The sequence below is a fragment of the Eretmochelys imbricata genome, chromosome 11 (genome assembly GCF_965152235.1).
Source record: "Eretmochelys imbricata isolate rEreImb1 chromosome 11, rEreImb1.hap1, whole genome shotgun sequence".
NCBI lineage: Eukaryota > Metazoa > Chordata > Testudines > Cheloniidae > Eretmochelys > Eretmochelys imbricata.
Window position 1 is genome coordinate 377,274 of NC_135582.1, and position 24,698 is coordinate 401,971.

The 24,698-nt window shown below is 52.5% G+C and overlaps 2 protein-coding genes across 8 annotated transcripts in view; one reads left to right on the forward strand and one right to left on the reverse strand.

Moving 5' to 3' along the window:
- Positions 1-12,616, reverse strand: part of SLC4A3 (solute carrier family 4 member 3) — a 75,279-nt gene extending 62,663 nt beyond the window's left edge. For 2 of the 5 annotated variants that reach the window (XM_077829760.1, XM_077829765.1), the window contains exons 1-4: positions 11,511-11,581; positions 7,973-8,057; positions 4,816-4,968; positions 2,971-3,127 (exon numbers count right to left, since the gene is read on the reverse strand). In XM_077829760.1, the coding sequence (XP_077685886.1) occupies positions 2,971-3,127; positions 4,816-4,869 (211 nt within the window). In that variant the 5' untranslated portion in view covers positions 4,870-4,968; positions 7,973-8,057; positions 11,511-11,581. Of the gene's footprint in view, positions 1-2,970; positions 3,128-4,815; positions 4,969-7,972; positions 8,395-8,954; positions 9,275-11,510; positions 11,582-12,589 lie in introns of those variants that run through there. The other 3 variants (XM_077829762.1, XM_077829763.1, XM_077829761.1) reach the window with 3 other exon arrangements.
- A 3,132-nt stretch (positions 12,617-15,748) lies between these two features.
- The window catches only part of STK11IP (serine/threonine kinase 11 interacting protein), a 32,002-nt gene continuing 23,052 nt past the window's right edge, over positions 15,749-24,698 (forward strand). For 2 of the 3 annotated variants that reach the window (XM_077829625.1, XM_077829626.1), the window contains exons 1-2: positions 15,751-16,032; positions 20,480-20,682. In XM_077829625.1, coding sequence (XP_077685751.1) covers positions 15,972-16,032; positions 20,480-20,682 — 264 coding nt within the window. In that variant the 5' untranslated portion in view covers positions 15,751-15,971. Of the gene's footprint in view, positions 16,033-20,479; positions 20,683-24,698 lie in introns of all 3 variants that reach the window. The other variant, XR_013347469.1, reaches the window with a different exon arrangement.

Here is a 24,698-nt window from a genome sequence, read left to right on the forward strand (position 1 = left end):
CTGGGTGTGAAGCCACAGGAGTCACAGGGACTGTGCAACAAGAAGAAATTAGCGGCATTACTGTGCATTGCCTCAAAAACACTAATTGTCACCCCACTGGTGTACGAGGAAGCATAAACGCATCATTCCACATGAAAGGAAAGAAAGCTGCTTTTGCAGGGTTTTACTGGAGACAGAGAGCCTCCCCGAGACAACCTGCTGGAGACACACTGACTCTGTGAGACGTGAAGCAGAGACATTGAGACAGCCAGAGAGGCAACTGGAAGTTACCAAAACACTGGTGGCTCCTCAGGGTTTGCAGCTTTGGGTCTACACGGCAGCTCTTTCTGCCACATATTTTGTAATCCACTTTTATTTCAGGCTTTTCCCTCTTTCCTATAATAAGCTAATAAAATCTACTTGGATTGAAAAGTGGCCTGCAAAGGACGATTTAAAATGAGAGCTTGCACCCCCTCCTCTGCACACAAGACGGCCAGGTTCACTGTTGTTCCAGTTTTGCTTTGGTTTGGTTTTTCAAGTATTTTGTGGTGGTGGGCTGGTTTTGGGGGGGGCGGGGGCAGGGGGGATTTTGTTCGTTTTTGGGGCTTGGTTTTGCCCCTAGAAATATCAGGATTGTTGAGTCTGCCCTGCCCTGATTCTACTGGAGAAGCTTTTTGGCAGGGCAGAAGTGTGCCTCAGGGAGTGTATTATGAGCTCTCAGACGTCAATTGAAGAAGCAGAGCTCTTACTCTTTAACAAAAGTTTCCTTCACCCAAAACGTTCACTGGCCATTTGAGTTAAATATTCATGCCCAAAACCAAACTGGGACCAAAGCACTTTACACAGGCTGGCTGATCGAAAATCCTCCTTGTGCTGCTGCTCCAGCTTCCACTCCCTTGGCTCTTTTCTGCTCACGACAGAGTCTCCAGAGTGTGCAAGACCTGAATTGCTTAAGACATATTAAGTGGGGGAAAAAAACTTGACAGAACTAAACCCACCAGTGCCTACCAGGACTCTTTCACCAGTATAAAGGCACAAACAAAGGTGCAGGCCCAGTCTCTTCCCTTTGCAGCTCCAACTGGAATGGGTCATCATTTGGCATGTTAAGCTGAGACAAAGAACCTGAACACTGACCTGACGGAAGGCTTGAGCTGCCTGCCAAGGGCAAGAGATTCTGCAATCTCTAGCCCAAAACAGTGCTGAGAAAGGGCTGACATATGCCTGCCTGGCCACCAGAAGAGAAGAACTCTATGCTTGACCTCTGCACTGGGTCTTCTGAGTCAGGATTGAGCATTCGTAACAAGAAAGTACATCTCAGAGCTAAACCCACCACATCTCTCTTCTAAATTCAGGATTTGCACATTCTCCCATGATTCACCTGCACCACGGTACCTCCTCCCAACTTGTCCCTCTGCCCCCTTGTGTGCACCCAGCACATCCTCTCCTTCCCTGCTCCACGGCATCTCCTGTCCACCTGGAAAGCTCTGCCTCAGTGGTGGCTCAGATACTCAACCGCTCCTTTTAAATCTGTCTTCAACAAGATAAATATAGAAAAGGAGTTTGAAGAAAACCTCTGTCCTGGCGGTACAAGCAAACACCTCCATGCACACACTTCCAGCACTAACACTTGTGTATGCAGGTGATACTTCTGAGTGGAAGTTCGATCACTAATCTAGACAGGTGTTACAATCTGTCATCTTAAGGCAGAATTGTTGGTGCTCAGCAACTCCATGTGCACGTGATTGTGTGCACTGATGTTTTGAAAATACGGAATCTAGGAGAAAATGGAAGCATGAGCAATAAGTGGCTGTTGGGGGTGGTTTATAACAAACAGAAACATCAGTGCTTGTTTGACAGAAATTCCAAAGGAGTGGCCAACCAGAAAGCAGCATGTGTGATATATGTGAAATTTAATAACACACTTGAGATTTCAGAGTAACAGCCGTGTTAGTCTGTATTCGCAAAAAGAAAAGGAGTACTTGTGAGTACTCACGAAAGCTTATGCTCAAATAAATTGGTTAGTCTCTAAGGTGCCACAAGTACTCCTTTTCTTTTTACACTTGAGATTGTGTCTCACACAATCTGTACTGGAAAATAAACTGAAATTGACATGCAGTGAAACACCAGAGCTTGGAAAATTTGCCAGACACTTGCTAACCAGAAGACTAAATCTACTGGCTTCTCTCTCTGTCCCTCACCCTTGGCTGCTGAGGGCAGTCTCTGCTGCGCTGGTCCTTCTGTGAACAGCTCCCATGCCTGCCTCTCTTGCTGTTCCCCAAGGAGCTGTAGAATGAAACTAACATGATTCTGAGAGACAAGGTGGATGAGGTAATATCTTTTATTGGAACAACTTCTGGTGGTGAGAGAAACAACAAAAGTTGTCTCTCACTAACTGCAGTTGGTCCAGTAGAAGATACTGCCTCACCCACCTTGTCGCTCTAATACCCTGAGACTGAGGTGGCCACACTACCACTGCATAGAACATGACTCTGGTCTGTTTCATGGCTGCTATTGAGAAACCTATAGGGATGCCTGAACCTGTGGCACCAGGAGCTTTGGAGCTGTCTGTCTGCAGATTCAGGAAGGCAGCTTGGCTTCAGGCCACATTTGGAAGTTTCTTCACAGACATAAGGTCAAGAAATGTTTTTAAACAGAAAACTTAAGTTATGTGGAAATTGCTGTGATGGTTCCCAGCTGCCAGGGTGAGGAGGCGAGTGGATTCCCAGCCTCCGAGGAATGCTACCCTGTGGACTGAAAGTGGCTAAATCTCTACACAAAAGGTGACAATAAAAAGCAACTGACAGAATGGGGGCTACAGGCATGTGGCTGAGACTGAGTATATGAAACCACTTCCTTAACAGTCTGCAAGAAGGAAGTAAACAGCACATTACTGAGATCTGCAGACCTGACTGAGCCCCAAGGGTATAGAGGGGTTTGATCTGATGGACATTTGTGGGCACGCAGGCAGGCAGAGTGTTCAAACCAACATACGTTCAAAATCTCTCTCACTGTAGTTGCGTCTCTGCTCTTCCAGATCCCTTGATGCTGACTTGCTTATCAGGTCCCCAAACCTCTTGATTGACAAGGTCTTATCCAAATCCTCATCGTCCTCGGCGGGGGGAAAGGCCTCCTCAGCATGATCGCTGTCCTGCACAGAAATCGCCAGATAGCAATCAAACCCTGTATAGCTCTCCAGATCTCAGAGCCCCACAAATGGCACACCACTTCGCATGAGCTCAGGAGCTATCACGAAGCAGCAAATACTGTAGAGCTACTCACACCACAGTGATGCAGACTATGGAAGTACCTGGGGGCAGAACCCCAATCTGAACTGAGAGCCAGAAAAAAAAAAAACAGCAGGGCCCCCAAACCTGGACCCTCCACATCCCAATGTCCTCTCCTCATCATCACAGCCACTAGTACCTTCTCTGTGCTGCTCCAGTCTCTCCCCAGGGAAGGCGCTTACATCACCTACTTGTGAGTGGTCCATCCCATTGCCTAACTGCTCTCACAGATAAGGAACATATCCCCTTCCCCTTGCTCAGTTCAGGCTGCTGCAGAGTCTGTGCTAGTTTTCACCCTACGTTCCTGCTGCTCCCTTAGGTATGTAAAGAGGGTGGTCCCGTGTCCTAGAGCTTCCTCTTTCACTAGCGATGAGGGGCGAATGTCTCAAACCCACTCTCAGGGCCCAAGTGAGTGAGGAACTCAGAGGTGAGGCTTCCTCCCCACAGTTGCTCCTACAACACTGGCTGCCCCACACTCTCCCATCTCTGATGGGGCCTGTGCCCCAGTCTCTGGGAAGTCTGAACCCTGCTGGTTTCCTTAGGGATCTCTCACCTGCTGCCCCTTTATCTCAGGATGCACAGGACCAGGGTCTGATTTGTCCTTGTACAGAGGCTACCACACCAGCTCGAACGCTAAGCTCCGGCACTTCTGTCCCTTCCACTTCCTAAGCAGAAGCAGCTGGTAAAATTTTCCATCAGCACAGCTCGAAATGCCAGTGCTGAGCTGGTGTGGACTCCTCTGTTTCCATGGTAACAGGAGGCCCAACCGTGACAGATCTGACTGTGCTGAATGGGAATAGGCAGCAAAATGGCCTCAGCCAACCTCCCCCACGCACTCCCAGCCAGCTCTCAGCCCCAGCAGCCCAGCTGGGAGCACGGCTGCAAGCTGCCAGGAGCTGCTACCCTGCTGTGGCCTGCCCAGGGATTTGGGAACCCCAGCTGGACTGTGCCCCATAGAAACCAGACCCAGCAGGCCCTCTACTCTGTCCTGAAAGAAGGAGCACCTGGTGGGGCTGCGCAGCGCCCCCACTGGCTCTGGTGGGTGCTGCAGCCAGCTGTGTCCAGTTCTCCTCGCCCCGAAGAACCATGAGGCGGGAGGAGGATGGGGACAGAGGGAGAAGTGGGGAGAAAAGCTGTGGTACTGCTGAGAAGTGCAAGACCCCACATATAAACGCTTTTCGCAAGTGATGGTTACAATGAGAGAGTCCCTCCGTTCTCCAGATCAGACTCTGCCCATCCGTCTGTCTGTCACAGTCATTCACTTCAGCCAGCCCTATAGGGCAGGGAGTGTGAACGTGACTTTCAAAAGGCTTCAGCTATACAGCTGCCATTGAAGCAAAGCCCAACTGGAGCACTGTCTATTCCACTTTGACTTCCCGCTCTCACCGAGGCCTGAGGCCAGAGCAGATGGGACACTTGGGAGACCAACAAGGACATCCCCAGATGCTGTGAATGCCCTGGCCAGAGCACAGGCAGATCTCTGCACACAGTCCTGCAAGAACAGGACTCCCTAGGAAGGGCCAGAGTCATTGCTGTTGGATTTCCACCTCACCTGCTGCAGGTTGATGAAGACGCCTCCTGTGGGAGGGGACTCTCCAGCTGCCATGTTGGTTCAGGACCTAAGGACCGTCATGCCAAGTCTTGGCAAATCTCAACCTTTCTCTTTTACGTGCAGGCATCCAGCAAACCTGGAGAGTGGCATAACCTGGGGGGAGAGAGCAGGACAAGACAATCTGTCACCTGCAGTGCTAACCTGCTTGTGGCCCTTCATCCCTCCACTGGCTGCCATATGCAAAGGGCTTAGTACCTCCCATTCAGCCAGGACATCTCCCCTCACTGGACAGCCCCAGCACCTGGCAGTGCAAGACTATCATTCTATGCGGAGCAAATGGAGAGCTCCATCAGGGTGGCACAGATTTCTCTGCTTGGTGCCAGCCCTGGTCCACTAGCCAGTGTGGAAGGGAGGACATAGCCCTGACATCTCTCTGCCCCTTTCCAATGGCTTGTACCGGGGAGGGAGCAAGGGCTTAGCTGTCCCTGCTCACTGGGACTGCTCCTGTGCTCTCCTTACAAGAGGAGAAAAGGCATCTTGTGCCCCCACTCTCATATGTACTTGTGCAAAGGCAGATAAGAAGTTGGTCCCCTATGGGAGGAATAAACCAAGAAAGCCATGATGCGGAGAGGGTGGGATGGGAGTAGGCAGGGTAAGGGTACCATGTTAATTAGGTGAGTTAACTCCAGGGAGGACTGTGAGGAACTTCAGAGGGACCTAAACAAGTGAGGGCAATGGGTAACACAAAGACAAGTGGTTCGGTGTTGATAAATGCAAAGCAATGAACACTGGAAGAAAAATCTTAAACTTATCATACATTTTCCAGGGTTCTAAATGAACTGTATCAACTCAGGAAAGGGATCTGGGCAGCTCTGAAGACAGCTCAATGGAGACCCCTGCTCAATGGGCAACTGGAATTATAAACAAGATGTGAAGAGCGTAAGGGATGGGAATGAGAACATAGAAAATATTATAATTCCCTTATGTAAATCAATGGTGTGGCCTCATGTACAATCGTGTGTGCAGTCCCAGCCAACCCATTTCACACAGTATACTGTAGATGTAGAGGGGGGTCAGAGATGGGCAACGAATATGATAAAGGGCCTGAAAAAACTCTTCTATGAAGAGAGATTGAAAAGATTGGCATTGTTACTTTAGAAAGGAGATGAAGAAGAGAGGACATGAGAAAAGCAGCTAAAATACTGAATGGGATAAAGAAGGGAGATTGGGAACTCCTGTTCTCCCTGTTTCATAGCAGAACTTTGAAAAGTGGGAGGGCCATGGCCCCCTTGGCCTAACCCTCCCCTCCCCGTCCAGTTCTGGGGGCCCAAATGTTGTTTGAACCCAGGGTCCCAATAAAAATTAATCCACCTCTGGTTGTGGGGTGTATGATGATCAAAACAAGTGGAAAAATATCTGCAGGTTTGCATCTGTTCTGGCAGGATCTGGTGCTGCTTTGAGTGGGTGTGTGCTGGTCTGTGGGGAGCTTGCTTCTGATGATGAGCTTGGTGGGGTTGGGGGGTTGTCTGAAAGCCAGTAGCAGAGCTTTGGGAAAGATTTATTTCAGGATGTGGTCACCATTGAATATGGTTGTCATGGGCAGAGGGTATAATAGGCCAGGGGACGCTAAGCCTCCCCTGGTGCAGCCACTCCCAGACTCCTGGGCACTACCAAAACCTCTGTACCTCTTCTCCTTCACACCAGCGCCCACACAGAGGTTCCCGTGGCTTGAGGCATCCCTCCTCACCCGTCAGCTGCAACCTTTCACTCCCCGCTGTTCCATGAGACCCCACCATGTCCCTCCTTACTCCCCTCTCCCTGGAAGCCAGCGGAGGCTCAGCTCCAGCGGGTGGCCCAGGGCTCAGGCTCACGGATGTCCCAGAGTGGCTTGGGGCTCGGGCCAGCAAGCTGCCTCGAATAGCTCGGGGCGTGGGCTGCCCAGCACGGCTTGTGGTGACCTGGTGCAGCCCTGGAGGTTGGGGCAGTTTGGCCGGGGCTTCTCCAGCTGTGATTGTGGGGGCCCTCGGGGCTCCGGTGGGTGGATAGGGGGGTAGGGATGGGGCCTCAGGCAGAAGGTGGGGTTGGTGGGGCTAGCTTCCCCAAGGGGTTTTTGCCCGTCACCCATGAAGGTTGTTGTTTAATGATACCCCAGGTATCATTGTGCCAGAGTGGGATGATAGGTGACAACTAGGGGTATGCGGTTGGGTTTGGCTTTTTCTGTATAGAAGCAGGTTCTCCTGGGGTATTTGGGTGGCCATTCCATGATGTGATCTACTTCTCTGGTGGAGTGTCTTTGTTTGGAAAATGTGCGTTAGGGTGTGTATCCCAGACTTTCTCACCACACAAATGACCAGATTCCTCTGAACACAATAGGCTTCCTCCAGAAACTGCAATATTAACAACCTCTCTCATGGATGTCACCTCCCTATACGCCAGCTCCCACTCCCGCACAAAGACAACGTCACTGCATGCCCCAAATATCTACAAAACAATTGACAACACTCACATATCCATCACTTTCTCTCAGGGATGGTCTACACTAGAAAGTTAGGTCAACTTAGGTACATTGCACAAGGCTCATTTTCTCATCTTCTATTAAATCATTTCCAGAGGTGTGACAGGATACACCCATTGAGGCAAAAACATTAGACAGAAAATGTGACACAACTGCAGTGTGATACGTCTACAAAGAAGTACACTGCAATTTTGAGGCTGCACATACAGGCCATACTGACAAGAAGGTGACCAAAACCTTTCCATGTGGCTCTAGTGGGACCTTGTGTGAGATATTGCATTCAATTCTGGCTACAATACCAGAAAGACATTAACAATTGGTGTCTCAAGGATCCACCAACCAGTGTTGTTATTAATGATCTTGGAAAGAGAGTGAGCAGAGAGGGGGCAAGAGGTACAGATGACATAGAATTATTTAGGGTTGTCAATACTGGAGAAGACTGTGAAGAACTTCAGAGGGAACTCACAAAGTTAGGTGAATGGGCAGTATGGGGCATATGAAATTCAGGGCAAAATCCTGGCCCCACTGTAGTCTATGGGAGTTTTGCCATTTAATTCAGCAGAGCCAGAATTTCACCCTCGGTGCTGACAAATGCAAGACAATGTAAATTAGAACCCACATTAAATTGAACCTCTCACACACCTCACTGGTTTCTAAAATAGTTGTAACCCCTCAGGAATGAGACCTGGGCAACTTGATAGAAATCTGCTCCCTGTGCAGCTGAAGTCTGAAAAGCAAACACAAAGTCAGGATGTATAAGGAATGGGATGGAGAACAATGGAAATATTCCAATGCCGTTCTGTAAATCCGTGGGACACGTTCCCCTGGGATACTGTATTCAGTTCTGGTCATCTTAGCTAAACAGAGATAGAGCAGAAGTAAAGGGGATCAGACATGAGCAACGAACATTATGAGAGGCTTGCAAAACTATCTGTTTGAGGACAGATTGAAGAGACTGGGCCTGTTCAGTTTAAGAGGGCACATGATAAAGGTATGTATAGTAAGGTATGGCAGAGAGAAGGCGAAATGGGTACCTTTCCTTACCTTCTCTCAACATAAGAACAGGTGCTTAATTAAGCTGAATGGCAGCAAAAGTAAAACCTATACAAGGAAACAACACTTTATTACAGAAGGCATAATTAGCCTGTGGAACTCAACGCCACAATATACTGAGGCCAATTGTTAGTGAGGTTAACAACCGGATAAGGGATTTGTATGGAATATGTCCTCTCCTTGTCCGTTGAAACAGCTATTATCAGATACTTGCAGAGACAGGATTCTGAGCCAGACAGACCCCTAGTCTGATTCACAGATTCCAAGGCCATAAGGGCCTAGTCTGACCTCCTGAATAACACAGACCATAGAATTCACCCAAAATAATTCCTAGAGCAGATCTTGAAAAAAAGTCCAATCTTGATTTTAAAATTGTCAGTGAGTGGAGTATTCACCATGACCCTTGATAAATTATTCCACTGGTTAATTACTCTCACTGTTAAAAATTTACACCTTATTTCCAGTCTGAATGTGTCTAGCTTCAACTTCCAACCACTGGATCATGTTAGACCTTTCTCTGCTAGACTGAAGAGCCCATTCTCAAATATTTGCTCCCCAGGAAGGTACTTACAGACTGTGATCAAGTCACCCTTTAACCTTCTCTTTGTTCAACTAACTGGATTGAGTTCCTGGAGTCTATATGTTTTCTGATCCTTTAATCATTCTTGCGGCTCTTCTACCATTCTCACAGGGTATTTTCTATTATCCTATAACCTGAAAGGAGTTTAGAGAAGAACAAGTCTGAGGGCTGCAGGGATTGATTTAGAAAGAGAGATTAAGAGCTAAATCAGTCTAGTTTGGGTAAGTGATGACTAAGGCAGGGGGTGGAGAGAACATGCCAGCAGTATATAGAAAGATCTCATGGTTGTAAACACCGGTGAAGGAATTTTTTTTTTCAGGTGGCCCAACAAAGTGTAACTCAAGAGGATCAGTCTGAAATTAAGAAAGGGAAATGCAGACTTAATATGAGGAAAGTTTTGTGGCAGAGAGATCTACAAGGGAATGTGAACATTCCAGTCTGCTATGGTCTCCACATGGGTTTTCATATGAGGCATATAAGAAAAAATAAGTCAGAGAAATTTTAAACACTGAGACCTTCATCCTTTTAGTGTCTACAAAGTGGTCTCTAGGTCCATGATACAGCATTCCTGATGTAATTAATTTACAATAATAGAAGCATGACAGCAGACCAGATTCAAAGGGGAGGCTAAGAATTAAAGTCTACAAGAGTGTACGCTGATGTAGCTCACACTTTTCCTGTCCCCCTTGGCTTATGAATTACACTAGCTTGAACCTGTCCCACTTTACCCAAGTGTAACATACAGCCTCCAAGCTCAGACATTTCTGCTCTAAAGTTGGCCCAGAGTCTAGCTGAGTGGAAGGGAACCTGTCTACATTGTACATACACTGAGAGGCTGGAAAAGAGGAAGACAGCGAGGAAAGCAACTAACAAGAGAGGGTGTGACGATATAAATTAAAGAAGGCATGTTACTGTAGCTTAGGCAACTCCCACTGCACAGTTCTCTATTTACTTCAATGGGATTCCATGCTGGTGCTGGGATCCCTCCTCCTGGAGCAACCTGCAGGATGGAAGCCCTAAGATTCCTTCTCCATTGGAAGAATAGGTCCTAGGTAGGTTTAAGGTAGTCTCACTGTAAGGAGTAAAACCTGCACCAACTCTGAATTTGGTCCTCTACGTCAGGGGTGGCCAACCTGTGCCTGAGAAGGAGCCAGAATTTACCAATGTACATTGCCAAAGAGCCACAGTAACACGTCAACAGACCCGCGTCATCTCCCCTCCACCCCCAGCGTCTCCCACCTGCCAGCAGCACCACCGATCAGGAAGTAACTCTCAATCCCTGCTCCTCCTGCCCCCCGCAATCAGCTGTTTTGTGGTGTGCAGGAGGCTCGGAGGGGTGGGGGAAGAGGAGGAGGAGCAAGGGCGCAGCAGACTCGGGGGAAGGTGCCTTGGGGGAAGGGGTGGAGTGGGGCCGAGGCCTGGGGCAGAGCCAGGGGCTGAGCAGTGAGCACCCGGTAGCACATTGCAAAGTTGGCACCTGTAGCTCCCGTATACAAGGAGCCGCATGTGGCTCCAGAGCCACAGGCTGGCCACCCCTCCTCTACAGTTTTCTGGATCAGAAGTAACACTGGGTCTGAAATGGGTGATATTCTTTGTAAGGAGGGCACAGTGAGATGGCCAAGTCTGACCACCCAAATTCCTGTGGCCAGAGACTTTGTAGCACATACACTTACCTAGTTAGGTAAGAATATTTGCCAGGCTCTGGAGCTGTCTCCTCAGGGAAGTGATAGGAGCTCCATGCTTGGTACACTGACACAAGACTGGAAAGAACCCTGTGGGGAACCAGATTCGCAGCCGTGTTAGTCTGTATTCGCAAGAAGAAAAGGAGTGCTTATGGCACCTTAGAGACTAACCAATTTATTTGAGCAGCTCACGAAAGCTTATGCTCAAATAAATTTGTTAGTCTCTAAGGTGCCACAAGTACTCCTTTTCTTCCTGTGGGGAACAATTCTGTTCCAGGCTCCCGGGAAAAGGAGTTTTGATGTTGGCTAAGAGGCATTTTCCACCTCTTAACATCTATAATCCCACGAAGAGCAGCAGCCACAACTAAGTGGGTTGAGATAAAACCAGGAGGCAGTCAGAGGGATGGAGATAGAAACAGTATGAGAATCTAGGTGACAGATGGTAGATTAAGTAGCTAGAAAAAGGAGAAAGAGGAGGAGTTCAAAGACAAGTGAGGAAAATGATTAGAGGCCTGAAAAGGCTTTCCTATGCAGAGAGATTGACTGGGACTGTTTAGTTCAGAGAGGAGATGAACAACAGGGGATTACAACAGAAACATAAAAATAAAGAAGAGGTGTTGAGGTAGTAGGCATAGTATACAAACCTGACCAGAACTGAAAAGATAGATTCTGCACTCCTATTCCCCCTCTCTCATAACACAAGAACAAGGGGACACAGGATGAAACTGAAAGTGTTAGCAAATGTAACACTAAGGAATGGGAAAAACTTTTCATGCAACACCGAATTAACCTATGGAACGCATCGCCACTGAGATCAGAGAAACCAAGAGCACAAACAGAATTCAGAAAGGGATTTGACATTTACATGGATGATGGTTACTTTAGACAGGGTAGCCTGCGGGGAGGATATCCACAACTGTTCACTTTGGATGTTTACACCTTCCCCTGAAGCCTCCGATACTTGCCACCATCAATGATGGGATACTAGACTAGATGGAGCACTGGTCTGATCTAGACAGAGAAATCATGCAGAGATGATGAGGTATTACTACAAGAGGCAATTACAAGGAAGGTCCTGACAATTGGGCTTCTGGGTAGCTATGGCAGGATCACATGCAGCTCAGGAAGAAAGGAACAGAGAGGGACCATGACAATATATTGCATGCGCCTCACAAGCACCCTGTGTGTATGCCTGAGCCACAAGCTGATCAGACATGTACTGCATGTACACAGGACCCTACAGTGAGGGGAGACTCCGAGAAATATCAGGGTGTGCATGAAAGCTACTTCATGACACTTCATGAAAACACAGAGCGGGCAGCATCAGGAAGCACTAGTGCAGATATCAGGTGTGCAGGCACCACCTGTAGGCAGGAGCCAGCCTGTGGCACCAGAAGGTGAGACTCACAGGCCAGCTGTGTGTGGGACTCCATGGCTCTGGGAGAGTGGAACCCATTGTGCAGGGACCAGGTCTCTGCAGGAGTCTGCAGCAGTGGGAGAAGAGGACCCTGTGCCGGCTGCATAGGTGCCATGCTACATAGGAGCCTGCAGCAGCGGGAGGCAGGGACCCACCTATATGCCCTGTAATTTTGCTGTCTCATGTTCAGTGGCTCACAAACCTTTTCCTCTCCTTAATCTCCCCTGTATGCTGTCCGCTCCCTAGGGCTCTCTGGCTGGTACCGGAGGGAGGTGTCCCTCAAGCACAGACATTTTGGGAAAGGCTGCACGCTCACGTCAGAAACGCAGGGCAGCAGCCGCGGTAACACGGACAGGTGGCACGGGCAAACCCCCAGCAGGGCTGGCCGCCCCTGAGCGCGGCGGGGGGAAGCAGCCCAGGCTGGAGGAGCTGCCGGTCGGGGACCCCAGACAGGCTCCTGGCCACACGTCTGTGTCAATGCCACGGCCGCGCAGCTGCCGAGAAAGGGCGATGGAGGCGAGACGTACCTCGCAACCGCGGAGAAGGAAGGAGAGCCGCTCGCCTCCGGCCAAGGGACCCCGGACACACGGCGCTGCGCAGGACTCCCTCCGGCCAGGCTCCGGCCGCCGCCGGGCAGTGCTCAGCATGCAGCCATGTCCCTGCTGGGGGCCAGGGAGGGCGGCTGGGTCAGGCACCGCCGCCGCCTCCGCTTCTCCAGCACCCACGCAGCCATCCACCGCATCGGGCTCCGCTCCGCCTGGCTGCGCTGGAAATCCCGCGCCGCGAGCCCCGAGCGCCAAGCCCGGCCGCCGTGAGTCACGCAGGGCTGGGGCGGCCTCCGGCACAGGCGACAGCCTGGAGACGCACGCCTCCCGCGGCTGCCACACCAGCTCCAGCGAGTGGCTTCCCCCGGCCCGCAAGGCGCCGCGCAGCGCAAACGCGGGGCCAGGTCCCCGCGTTACCCTGCGCGCTGCCGTCACAGGTGCCCACTCCCACCCCTGGCACGTGCAATCCCCCGCTTTCGTTCCCCGCCCCCCTCGCAGGCTGGTCTGTGCACACTGGTCACACGTGCCCACTCCCACCCCAGGTGCATGCTCCCCCCCCCCCCGCTCTTATTCCACTGCCGCGCCCCACCCGCAGGCTGGTCTGTGCACACTGAGGTTGCAAATAGCCTCCCAATTCCCCCTTCCCAGAACACACACAAGGCCCGCAGCCCGCACTGTACACATGCCCCCTAACAGGGCCACATACACCCACCTGCTCCCACCCCCTCACGTGCCTATCCGCCTCTTCTGCTCCCCTTCCCTTCCCATCACATAGTCATACACACCGTCTGCACCCCACCCCACCCCTCCCTGCTTCCCCGGCTCTGTCCCCACACCGACCAGGCGCTGTACGCCGTGTTCTGTGCAGTGCCCGAGGGGCTGCTGGAGCCAGGCAGGCAAGACCCAGCCGTGGCCCCCCCCCCATGGTCTCCCAGGCCAGGTCTATCGCCAGGGGACAGCAGCGCAGCTGGGGAGCTGCTTCCCTGCAGCAAAGGCCGAGGAGCAGCCAAGCCGATGCGGGTTCCCTTCCCAGCTTCGCCACAAACACACCCTGCGCTCTTAGTCGCGCATTTCCCCGTTGCCTCGGTTTCCCTTTTGGTCAGTGCGGAAAAAGGGACCCATCTGGCTGGGGATTTGAGTTCGCGGACCGGTGCTGATAAAGGCACGAGACAAGAGCGGGCCGGGAGATGTGTACTGGCCGCATAACGCGATGGACTGTCCCTCACCCTCTGGGGGACCGCTGGGCAAGAGCCGGGCGCCTGGGGGAGCCGACCCCTCCAGGGCAGCCCCGTGCGGGGTCTGGCCGGGGCCCCCGACAGAGCGCGGCAGTCCGGCGGCTCCTGCCTTGGCCGCGTGGGCAGCCGTGACTGCAGCGGATCGGGGATTTGGGGGTGTTACCCCGGGCTGACTCCCGAGGAACCGCCCGCAGCACCCGCGCGGCCGGCCTGCCCCGAGCGCGGCCGGGGCTCACCTGCGCGCCCACCCCCTCCCCGGGCCGATATAAGGGGCGGAGGGAGCCGCCGCCCCCCGCTCGGCCAAGGTCGCTCCCTCCACGTGCCCGGCTCAGCCCCGCCAGCCGGAGCCCTCCCAGGTAGGCTGCGGGGGCGGCCGGGGAGCCGCCTCTGTGCGGGGTGGGGGCTGCAGCGTGTCCCTGCGGATCCACGGGCCCCTTTCTCCGGAGCCCCGCGGGCGGCGGCCCCAGACAGCCCGGCCCCGCGCAGGGCTCCGGCTCGGCTCGTGAGAGCGGGACGCGGCCGGCCCCGCACCGTGCGGGCTGCTGGCCCCGGCCCCTCGCTGGTCCGCGCAGGACAATCCGCCCCCTCCAGGCGCCGGGCGGCTCCGGATGGCTGCGGCGGCGGGACGCTGCGCGGGGGCTGGCAGGCGGAACTGGCGTGAAGCCGCCGAGCGGGTGCGGGAGACGCCGGAGTCACACCTGGGCTCCGCGCGGCGTGTGGACCCCGCGGCTCACGCCGGGATCCCGGAGCTGCAGCCCGGCTTCTCCGCCACTTACCTGCCGGGCGGGGAGGTTGGCGAGCCTGGCGGGGGGGCAAGGTGGCGAGCCTGGCGGGGGGGTGTCCCTGCACCCCGCTGAAAGGGAGAGGAAGGGGCTCCTCCGCTAGCACTACCCGGGGGGTCCCCTCGCTTCCCGCCCCCGCTGCGCGTCTCCGACCCTACCCGTGCCTGGGGGGGTGAATCCCCCCGCCCCCGCCGCGCTGCAGCCCAGGGGCCAGCGCCGAGCACCCCGGGAAGGGGCCGAAGCCGCGTGTCCGCACCCCGGGGCTGGGGCTCTGCCCTGCCCGGCGCGGCGGGCGCTTTGCAGCCGGCCGGACCCTTCGTGGCCCGGCTGAGAGCCGCGCTCGGCAGTGGGGGCGCTCACCCCCTCGCCGGGGGGCTCCCGCCCGCGGCTCCTCTTCGGCCGCAGGGGCCCGGCTCGCTGGGCGCGTCCCCTGGAGCGCTCCCCGAGCCCGGCCGGGCCGGACCGTCCGTCTGCCCAGGGCTCCCCTCGGGGCGGGGCTGTGCTGGGGGGGCGCGGTGTCTCCAGAGTGAAGGGTCAGAGCGCTCGGGGGGGGGGGTCTGGGGGCGTGGGGGGTCCTGGGGGGGTCTGTAGAGCGGGAGGACGGGGGGGAGCTGGGGGTCTGTGGAGCACGGGGGGAGGGGTGGGTGTGTTTGGGGGGGGGGTCTGTGGAGGGCGGGGGACCGGGGGGTGTGTTTGGGGAGGGGAGCCGGGGTTGGTGTCGGTGGAGGACCGGGGGGGAGGGAGTGATCCCAGCTCTACGTTTTGCTCTTGCTTGGACGGTGGCTCTGAGGGGGACTCTATGGTAGCGCAGTAATGAAGGGCGCCCGGGGGAGCCGCTCTGCCCGGGCCTCTCGGACTCTATGGTAGCGCAGTAATGAAGGGCGCCCGGGGGAGCCGCTCTGCCCGGGCCTCTCGGACTCTATGGTAGCGCAGTAATGAAGGGCGCCCGGGGGAGCCGCTCTGCCCGGGCCTCTCGGACTCTATGGTAACGCGGAAGTGAGTGAGGCCGGGGGGGGCCGCTCTGCCCGGGCCTCTCGAACTCTATGGTAACGCGGAAGTGAGTGAGGCCGGGGGGGGCCGCTCTGCCCGGGCCTCTCGGACTCTATGGTAACGCGGAAGTGAGTGAGGCCGAGCCGGGGAGAAGCGAGGGGGGCAGCCCAGGGTCTCAGGCCGGAGCCCCGCCAGGCGTGGGCCCCAAGTGGGCGGGACCCCGGGGGAGGTGGAGCGGAGAGTCCCGCGAGCGCGGGGCCGGTCTGCGGGGGCGGGGGGGTCACCTGGGCCCGTTTGCCCGCAGCCCCCGCCCCGCCTGGGCCTTGTGCGACCGTGACGCTTCTCCCTGCCCCCCAGATGGCGGCGGCCCTCGGAGAGACGCTGGTCCCGAGCTTAGCCCGCCTGCTGCAGGACTCCGGTGAGCCCTGGGGCCCGGGGGGGTTGGGGCGGGGCAGGGCAGGGGAGGGCCGGGGCGCGGCCCTTCGGGGGGGGGGTCTCCCCTCTCGGCGGTCGGGGCTGGAATCGCGGGGGGCTTGGCCGCCCCTGGCTTCCCCGTGCGGGGCCATGGGCCGGAGCGCCTGATGGGCTCCGCTCGCCTGCGCGCCCCCAGGCGGGGCCAGGGACGAGCTTCCAGAGCTCGGCAGCGGTGCGGGGAAGAAAAATGCCAAGTCTGACTGACGCTGGCAGGAGCAGACCTAGAAGAAGCCTCCGCAAGTACCGCATCATTTGCTTTGCCCAGCCAGGACCACTCCTTTCCCAGTGCCCCAGACCCAGAACTACGCAGGGTCCCCCCGCCCCGGACGCTGGGAATCAAGGGGTGTCTGTCTGCTCCGGAGCCGTGTCTACGTGCGATACCTATAAGGTTTTGGTCGTGCCATAGGATGTTTCGACGCAGCCTGCATATATATATCTCATAATGCCACAACATAAATCCATGGTACACCCACATCTCGAATACTGCATGCAGTTCTGGTCAATCCATCTCACAAAAAACATTAGAAAAGATAACAAAAATGATCAGGGATATGGAACAGCTTCCCTATGAGGAGAAATTAAAACGTGAGCTTTGCAGCTTGGAAAAAAGACGACGAAGAGGAACTATGATAGAGAGCTATAAAATCTTGACTGGTGAGAAGAAAGTGAATAAGGAAGTGTCATATTATTCTTTCATGTAACACAAGAACCAGAGGTTACCCCAGGAGTGGGCAAACTTTTGCCACATCTAGGCATAGAAATTGTATGGCAGGCCATGAATGCTCACAAAATTGGGGTTGGGGGGCAGGAGGGGGTGAGGGCTCTGGTTGGGGGTGCGGGCTCCGAGGTGGTAAATGAGGAGTACAGGGTGCGGGAGAGGGCTGGGAGTGTGGGGGTTGAGGGCTCCATCTGGGGATGAGGCATTTGGGGTGTAGGAGGGTGCTCTGGCTGGGACTGAGGGGTTTAGAGGGTGGGAGGAGGATCTGGGCTGGGGCACGGGTAGAGCCTTGGGCGCAGGCTCCAGGCGGTGCTCACCTCAGGAGGTTCCCAGAAGCAGCAGCATGTCCCTTCTCCGGCTCCTACGTGGAGGCGCTGCCAGGTGCGTCTGCATGCTGCCCTGTCCACAGGCACCACCTCTGCAGCTCCCATTGGCCACAGTTCTTGGCCAATGGGAGCTTCAGAGGTGGCACTTGGGGTGGGAGCAGTGTGCAGAGGGGAGTCCCTTGGCTGCCCCTAAATGTAGGAGCCGGAGCAGGGTCATGTCGCTGCTTCTGGGAGCCACATGGAGCGGCCCCAGACCTTGCTCCCCAGCAGGAGCTTGAGGGCTCAATTAAAACAGCTGGCGGCCTGGATCCAGCCCCTGGGCTGTAGTTTGCCCTCCCCTGGGTTACCCAATGAAATTAATAGGCAGAAAATTTAAAACAAGCAGAAGTAAGTACTTCTTCACACAACACACTGTCAACCTGTGGAACTCATTGCCAGCGTATGTTGTGAAGGCCAAAACTATAACAGGGTTAAAAAAGAACTGTGTAGGTTCATGAAGGCTAGGTCCGTCAATGGTTTTAGCCAAGATGGTCAGGGATGCAAACACATGCTCTGGGTGTCCCTATCCTCTGACTACGAGAGGCTGGGAGTGGATGATGGGATGGATCACTTGATTGCCTGTTCTGTTCATTCCCACTGAAGCACCTGGTATTGGCCACTGTCGGAAGACAGGATACTAGGCTAGAGGGACCATTGGTCTGACCCAGTATGGCCGTTCTTATGCAAGCTTCCCAGCCCAGGTCAACAGGTGCTGGCTAGCAGGGCTCATGCCAGCACTTGGTAGAGGGATGGGCTTCAGAACTTGAGCTCCAGCCTAAGCTGCAATTTCAAAATGCTGTCTGTGCAGCTATTTTTAGAATGCTAGTGTGAGCAACACTAACCCAAGTCTGTCATCCTGCTTCTGCAGGCTCTGTAGATGTAGAAATATTGTGGTGCCTATGAACTGTCTGCTACAAGAAGCAAATGCTCCCCTTCCAAACTTTTTGGAAGCCTTCTCTTTTTGGATTAAAATTTCCATGCTTGTGCTGCAAATATGAATGTGGGGTTATGTGAGAACGGAAAGTACTATTGCCATTATGTGTTCGAATTGTAATGCAACAGGGCTGCAGTCAAAAATGGCAAAGCTTGAAATTGCCTGCACAGAGGTCGGGGGGAGGGGCAGTTCCTCTGCTTGACTTGAAAGTAACATGCACAAATAGTCTCATTTTTGAGTTATGTTCAGCATGTAGTTTTTGGTAGAAAACCTAAGGCTTCAGGCACTCGCTTAACAGTCTGCAGAGAGCAGTTAGGTTTGTGTTTGTTCAGAGCTTAACCCCTCCAGCAGAGTTTAAATTCTGCAAGTCTTTCCCCTTTAATCATAACTAATTAATACAACCTTGGTGTGAAGTCCATGTTGTACAATCAAATCACTAAAAATCAGGAACTGAGGGAAGGTTCCTAAAGCAATGTGACAGTATTCCATTGCATTTGCATTTGACTGGGGCCTGGTCTACATAAAAAAATTGTACATGTTGATTGGGGTGTGCCTGTTTTTACTGACATAATGCTGATGAAAGCCCGGGGGGGGGGCAAACTACAGACCGCGGGCTGGATCTGGCCTGCCAGCTATTTTAATCAGGCCCTTGAGCTCCTGCTGGGGAGCAGGGTCTGGGGCTTGTCCCGCTCTGGCGCTCCAGCCGGAGAGCAGGGTCAGGGGCTGCTCCATGTGGCTCCTAGAAGCAGCAACACGGCCCTTCTCTGGCTCCTACATGTAGGGGCAGCCAGGGGACTCCGCTCTGCACACTGCCCCCCTGCCCCAAGAGCTGCTCCTGAAGCTCCCATTGGCCAGGAACCACGGCCAGTGGGAGCTGCAGGGGCAGTGCCCGCAGACGGGGCTGTATACAGAACTTCCTGGCTGCGCCTCCATGTAGGAGCCGGAGAGGGGACATGTCGCTGCTTCTGGGAGCCGCTTGAGGTAAGCGCTGCCTGGAGCCTGCACTCCTGAGGCTCCCTCCATGCCCCAACCCTGATCACCCTCCTGCCCTCCAAACCCCTGAATTCCAGCCCGGAGCACCCTTCTACACCCCAAACCTCTCATTGCCTGCACCCCCAGCTGGAATCTGCACCCCTTCCTGCACCCCAACTCCCTGCCACAGCCCTGATCTCCCCCCTCCTGCCCTCTGGAGCCCTCAGTCCCGGACTGGCGGACCCTCCTACACCCCAAACTCCTCATCCCCAGCCAGAGCCCTCACCCCACCCCGGAGCCCCCTCCCATACCCTGAACTCCTCATTTCTGGCCCCACCTCGGAACCTGCACTCCCAACCAGAGCTCGCACCCCCTCCCACAGCCCAACCCCAATTTTGTGAGCATTCATGGCCTGCCACACAATTTCTATGCCCAGATGTGGCCCTTGGGCCAAATTGTTTGCCCACTCCTGCCCTAGTGGCTGCAATTATACTGGTATAAGGGGCTTTATAACAGTTTAGGTGATTTTGCTTTCTTTGTCAAACTGGAATAAGTAACATTAGTAAAGCACTTTTGTACCAGTATCTTGCTCGTGCCAGTTTGACGAAGCAAAATGTGTAACTGCAGCTATGATGGGGGAGGGGAAAAGGGGCACAGTGTTGCTGTTTAGCTAGTCAGTTAAAATGACAACTTATAAGTGTAGCCAAGGCTTGAAAGTTTCATCTAGGATAGTAGTTAGTGACATGTAAAATTCCTAAAGTTGAATGGGGGTAACTTTTTTCTTTTTTCTGTTTACTTTGTAGATGTGACACTTTTTGTTTATAGCCACTTCCACTGTTTCACCTGAAGAGTTAGTCTTCCTCTTTGCTGAAAAGATGCTCAAACATCAACAAGGAAGCAGGAAACCCCTAAAACGTTGTCCTGAAATCTAAAGGGGACTTTATCAGAAACTGAAATTTCTTTAAAATTAGTCAATTTCAAAAAGTCATGTCTGCGGTCTAACAGCTGAGCAGCCTGCATGTAGTGTTGTCTAGTTTGGTTTTGCTGTTTAAGCATATAACTTAATATACTAGTGTTATGCATCCAGTAAGTAAGCACAGCAGAGTTACTGCTTCTCTTAACCTTTTACTCTTGCATTTCTAAACATTCTGACTTTACTGTGCAGTCTGAACGTTGCATTAAGGCTTTTGCTTCTGACTTACTCATTTTCACATCGCATTTTAAAGCATTAGTGATTTAATGCTGTCATGTCAGGCAAATGGATTGATGCTAGGTATAGCTCATGGCCATGGGAGAAAGGTCCCCTTCCTGGCCTGCAGTCACACTACTGGAAGTGGTGAAGTGACTTATGGATGGAACTGCAGATACACTGGGTTTGTTAATGGTCTGATCTCTTTCACAGGAGACTTGGTTCTAGACGGCACTAGCACCCTCACCTTGCTCACCTCCACTCTGCAGCACCTGACCCAGGTCTTTGAGCAGCATCTAGTGTCCCGGAACCAGAACCACGGTTTCGTTGCACTTCCGTCACACCCAGCTGACACATCTACCATTCTCCAGGCCCAGTTCCTGTTTGACATCTTGCAGAAAACTCTCTCCCTGAAGGTCTGTAATGAAAAGGTGCCCTGTGATGATTTTTGTGGGGAAGAAGGGAGAATGATTATGGTAAGCTTAGCAGGTCTGCTGGGGTGGGGTGGACTGCTGGAGCAGATTTCTCTGTATCCCCATCTCAGGATGGGTTCATTTGAGAAGTGTATGGTTATCCCTCGATTGCATGTATATCAAAGTACTTGTCTCTGTGCCCACAATGCTGTCAGTGCCTCAGGTAGAATGTGGAACCATAGTGTTCATGTAATGACATGTATTTATTTGGTATTGCATCTTTCCCAGCAAATGGTCTCCAAAAGGTTTTGTAGAGTTAAAAACAGGACAAAAGAGAGGAATATCAAAGCAGACCCTGGTCAGGTTGGCATTGTAGTGCATAAACTGAAGGGTAAATCATAAAATATGTGTGAACATGTTAACGGTATCTGATGGAGACTGGGGCATGGATGAGCTAGCTGTCTGGCTCAAGCTTTGTAAGTCTGAGGGTGGTGGTAGGCTTGGGAAAATTAGCAGAGATAACATCCCTTGTCTTTGCAAGGGTGCATGGCTACTACTTGTTGGGTTCCCACTGATACTGCTAGACCAATGGCTATTCGCTTGATTGTAGTGGGAAGGGGAATTGCTAGAATTGCTCTGGATGTACACTTTGTAATTGGATTGTAAAAAGACCAATACAAGAGATGAAGGCAAGGGTGAGAGTTTCAGACTTCCTTTGAACTAGGTAGAGATGGCAAGAGTTAGAGAATGCTTTTGCACCAAGCATAAGAAGGGCGTGCTAGGTAGTGGGAGAGGAGATGGTGTGAGCTGAAACCAGACCCAAGAGCTTATTGAAGATGTCCATTACTAATGGTAAGTGAAAACAACCTGGGAGTTCCAGGATGGGAATGACGGGACTGCTCTAAGACTTGGTCTACACTTAATGCTGGCAAAGGTGTCACAGTCACAGGTGTGAAAACACCCCTGACTATGCCCAGATACCCTCGGGATAGACACAGCTGTGCTGACTGAGTGCTTCAGTCAGCACAGCTAATGTTCACAGTTCCTACGCTGCCAGATGTTCTCAGAATAGACAGAACATAAAAACGGCCAGACTGGTCAGACCAAAGGTCTGTCTAGCCCAGTATCCAGTCTCCTGACAGTGACCAATGCCAGATGCCCCAGAGGGAATGAACAGAACAGGGAATCCATCAAGTGTTGCCCATTCACAGCTTCTGGCAAACAGGCTAGGGACACTTCAGAGCATGATTTTGCATGTAAGACTATGTCTGCATTACCAACTGTGGTCAACATGAGTTATGTCAGCATACAGCTGCTGAGGTCAATCTTTTGCTTGTGCATGTGCATGCTTGGCTGCTTGCATTGGTGCAGTGCATACTCACCACAAGTTCTTGTGTCGATGCAAAGTGCAGTGAGACACAGGTAAGTATCCTAGTGTTCGATGTGCCACCATATAGCACCGTGCCTTTTGGGAAAAATGCTTGCATTGTGTTGTGGAGTTGAAATAAATCTCTCAGGGAATCTCTAGGAGTTAAGGGTCAAGTTCCCCACCATGCAACTTTCTCCATCCCATAATGCCATCCAATAATTTTCATGCTTTTTTTAAAAAAAATTTTACAAACCCACGTGGCACTTCTTGGTGCCTGTCATCTCCAACAGAAGCCTGTATCTCAGCTCTGCACTGTTCTCAAGAACGTTGCAGATACAGGATGAATGATCCTCTGGTATATGCCGTACTTCCTGCCGGTGTGCAACAGCAAAGGACATGACGATTTCTTCAAGGACAGATTGTTAAGGGGTACAGCAAAAAACAATTCAGGGTTGTGGTGGCATTCTCAGAACATCTGCAGATGGTGGAGTGCTGCTTCTGGGCCCAAGAAATGAACACTGACTGGTGGTTTCGCATCGTAATGCAGGCTTGGGGTGGTGAGCAGTGGCTGCAGAACTTTTGGGTATGAAAAGCCACATTCCTGGATCTGTGCTGAGCTCACCCCAGCTCTCCAGCGCAGACACACCAGATTGAGCTGCACTGACAGAGGAGGAGAGTGGTGACCAATCTGGAAGCTTGCAGCACTGGTCAGTGGGAAATCATTTTGGAGCTGGAAAAGCTGCTGTGTGGCTGTTGTCGTGCAAGTGTATAGGGCTGTGGATGGATCTGAACTGCGGTGGAGCAGTAGATGGCCCATCGGGTAGCACACCTTGCCCCAGAGTATGTTTAAAAACTGCCCATTGAGTGGAGGTGGAGCAGCCAAGTTTGAAAAGGCAAACACTAGGGTCATTATAATAGCTTATTGTGGAGCTGTGTGGTTGAAGGAGGCTTTGAAAGAGCACTTCTAACAGTCGGCCACAGTAGTGCTGTGTGCCTGATGCTGCCCTGGCCCTGAAGGTTTATGGCCTGCTAGAATTGTGTAGTGCTTGGTGTAAATGTATAAGTATTACACTGTTTTACCAAACCTTTGCACTATGCAGGGCTTACTGTACACTTACACATGACTGGGTGCCTTGAAGCCATGAGTTCTGTGGTGCTGCATACTTACAAATAGTGGATGCTTTGAGTCTGTGTTCTGCAGTCTGTGTTGTGAACTAATAAAAATGAATGTATTTTCCAAGAAAATAGAAACTTGTCACTCAAACAGGGCAAAATGTGCAAACAAGACAACGGAAACGTTGAACATAAATTAACACAACGGAACCTTAAAACTGGAAAAGCAGCAAACCCTTCTGTCCATTTTGGTGCAAAAATATCATCTGTTTTGGCTAAACACACTGACCTGAGAGAACCACAGCTGATCTATGTGAAGCTCTGACTTTCCTTACTGTCCCTCAGTGCCCAGTGGTAGGCATAGGGATGTGCCCATGATGCCACTTGGTATGTTGGGTGGGGGGGATGTAGGAGGCTGCTACCATGGATTTCTCGACACCCTTTGTAGCCCTTCGTTTGTGATTGTAGGACACATAGGTTAACCAGAGTCTGTAGCGTTTTTGTTTGTTGCCTAAGAAGCCCCATTATGTCTTGTGCATCTCCCTCTCCTTTTCTTGCTATGATACCTGCGTCTGTCCCCTCTGTCCTCCTGCATGCTGTCTGTGTTGGCCCACCAGGCCCTTTGTTTGCGGTCCAATGCAATGCTGACTTGCAGATTCTCACTGAACATTCTCCCTAGTACTCTTCTTTCTCATCCTCATCAGGATCAGATGTTCTGCAGGGAGGGAGTGCCCATCAGGGCTGCAATAGCAGCAGCTACAGGTAAACCAGATGGATCATTGGATGTACAGTCAGAACAGAAAGGGAAAGATAAGCTTCAAAACTCCCTTCCCTTATTACCATAATTTTAAACAAGACATCCTTATTGACATGTCAGGTCTGGAGTACCATGGCATAATCCCAGCCTTGTGAGTATGGCTGGGTGAGGGTGGAGACCGGGGGAAGGAGGAAGGCGTTAAGATTTTCAGTTGTCGGAAAGAATGAAATTTCAGTTGCTACTGCCATGGGTACAGGTATATAGGGCAATGGCACTGAATATTGGTCCTGTTCCCAACAGGTGGGGGTGATATTAGCTAATATCTCACTGCTGAGAATAACAAGGGCATAGCTCAGCTGCTGCTGGTGTCCTGAAGCCATTTTGGCCTGTATGCGCTAGCCTGTTTGCTGCCGTGGTCTGCCTGGCCTTTAGCAGAGAGTGGCATGGAAAAGTGTCCTACTGTGGAGAAAGAAATAAGACTCATCCCTAGACATCTTTGGGAGAAGATCGCAGTGTATCTCCATGAGAGTCAGTGGAGACTTCAGGAGGATACATAGGACATCCTTGTGTACAGTCACTCCCTATGCCCCTCCTGCCTAACTCAACAGGAATGAAAAGCAGATGCTAACTCTGCCTCTGTCTGTCCCGCTGCCCCTTCTCCTATGAATAACACAATGACAAGTTGTTACCTGCGGCTTAACTTGGGGATGCGGGGCACAGTCTTTACATTTAAAACATTGTGAGGGAAACTGCATGCAAACACCATGCTTCCTTCCGCTC